The sequence below is a fragment of the Tupaia chinensis genome, unplaced genomic scaffold (assembly GCF_000334495.1).
Source record: "Tupaia chinensis unplaced genomic scaffold, TupChi_1.0 Scaffold143970_1, whole genome shotgun sequence".
Taxonomy (NCBI): Eukaryota; Metazoa; Chordata; class Mammalia; order Scandentia; family Tupaiidae; genus Tupaia; species Tupaia belangeri.
This window is the reverse complement of record NW_006203821.1, coordinates 1,518,141-1,519,626: the sequence shown is the minus strand read 5'-3', so window position 1 is coordinate 1,519,626 and position 1,486 is coordinate 1,518,141. Positions and strand designations below refer to the sequence as shown.

Genomic DNA, 1,486 nt, shown 5'->3' with positions numbered 1-1,486 from the left:
GAGGAGGCGGGCGGGGGGGACGGGGCGTCGGGAAGCGAGGGGGCTCGAGGGGGGAGGCTGCTGAGTCCTCGGCGGCGGCTCAGTGACTGGGGATAAACTGGAGAACTTTTAAAGAATATTTTCTCTCATTGAATGGTCTGGATTACTGACTATGTGTGTCAGGCACTCCTTGGTATATCTCATTTAACCCTCACGACTCCTCCTTACAAAGATACAGCGTGTAAATTACAAGCTATCACAAAGACTGATTTAAGCTGTATGATTCAGGACTTGATGTCTCTCCCACTTACTACCTGCATGACTTTGGACAAATTACTTAAATTCTGTGCTTATCTACCCATCAGTAAGATAGGGATAATGTTAGTACCTACTACACACAGTTGTTATAAAGAATAAAAAAAAATTTTGAGAGGTTTTTGCTATAGGTCACATGCTCTTGCCAGAAAGACAGAGAGACAGAAAGCGAGAAATCACCACCACCACCACCACCACCCCCCCAGGGGTTATGATTAAGCCGCAATCCCTTCTCCTCCATCTCCTCTAGGGATTGTGGGCACGCATGCACATGCACCCACTGGGTCCAGGACTCGAACCGTGGTCAGCTACATGGAAGTCCAGTAACGTAGCCATTAAGCCATCTGCTGGTCCCCTTTTTTCTTTTTTTAGAGAGAGGTTTTGGTATAGGAACATGTGCTCCCCAGAGAGACAGAAAGCAAGAAACCACTCCCCAGGGAGGATAGCCACACTGCAATCCCTTTTCCACCATTCTTCTCGTGGGATTTTGGGCACACATGCACACGTGCCCAGGGTGAGTTTTAACCCCCCAGGCCCAGGACTCCAACTGTGGTAGACTACATGGGAGCCCAGTAATGTAACCATTATGCCACCTACTGGTTTCCCAAAAAAATAGGGTGTCTGCCCTCACCAGAGAGAGAGAAAGTGATAAATCACCCTCAGAGGGATGGCCACCCACATTCCCTTCTCCTCTATTTTTCTCCATATTTTGGGCACACAGGCACAAGTGTCCAGTGCTAGTTTCAACCCACCGGTCCTGACTCCAGGACCCCTGACTCCTGCACTCACCCATTTGTTTATCCAGACACCCCCTTCTGACCCCTTATTTCATGTTAATAGACAAAGTCAACATGCTACAGATCCCACCTTTGCAGAGAAGAGGGTCTTCCTAGAATGGATTCAGCCTTCCTGGCCCCACAAGACAGGAGGACCTAGTGTCCCAGTGTGGCCCAGACTTCCCACCCCGCCCTTCTGGCAGCCTGGAGAATCCCGAGTGAAAACTACAACTCCCGGCAGCCCCCGCAGATGCCGGGCCGAGGCAACGACGCGCCTGCGCAGTTGGGAGGCTCCGTCGGAGTTATTCCCGCCAACTTCTCGGGGTGTGTCTACCTGGGCCGAGTTCCGCGCTGTGAGGAGATGTTCGACCCTGCCGAGCTGCCCGAGCTGCTTAAGCTCTATTACCGGAGGCTCT

The 1,486-nt window shown here is 51.5% G+C and overlaps 1 protein-coding gene across 1 annotated transcript in view; it reads left to right on the top strand.

The window, feature by feature from the left end:
- Positions 1–1,305: 1,305 nt before the first annotated feature.
- PRIM1 (DNA primase subunit 1) overlaps positions 1,306–1,486 on the top strand; it is a gene marked incomplete in the record, with an annotated part of 30,849 nt that continues 30,668 nt past the window's right edge. The window contains 1 exon segment of the mRNA XM_027767159.1: positions 1,306–1,486. Coding sequence (XP_027622960.1) covers positions 1,321–1,486 — 166 coding nt within the window.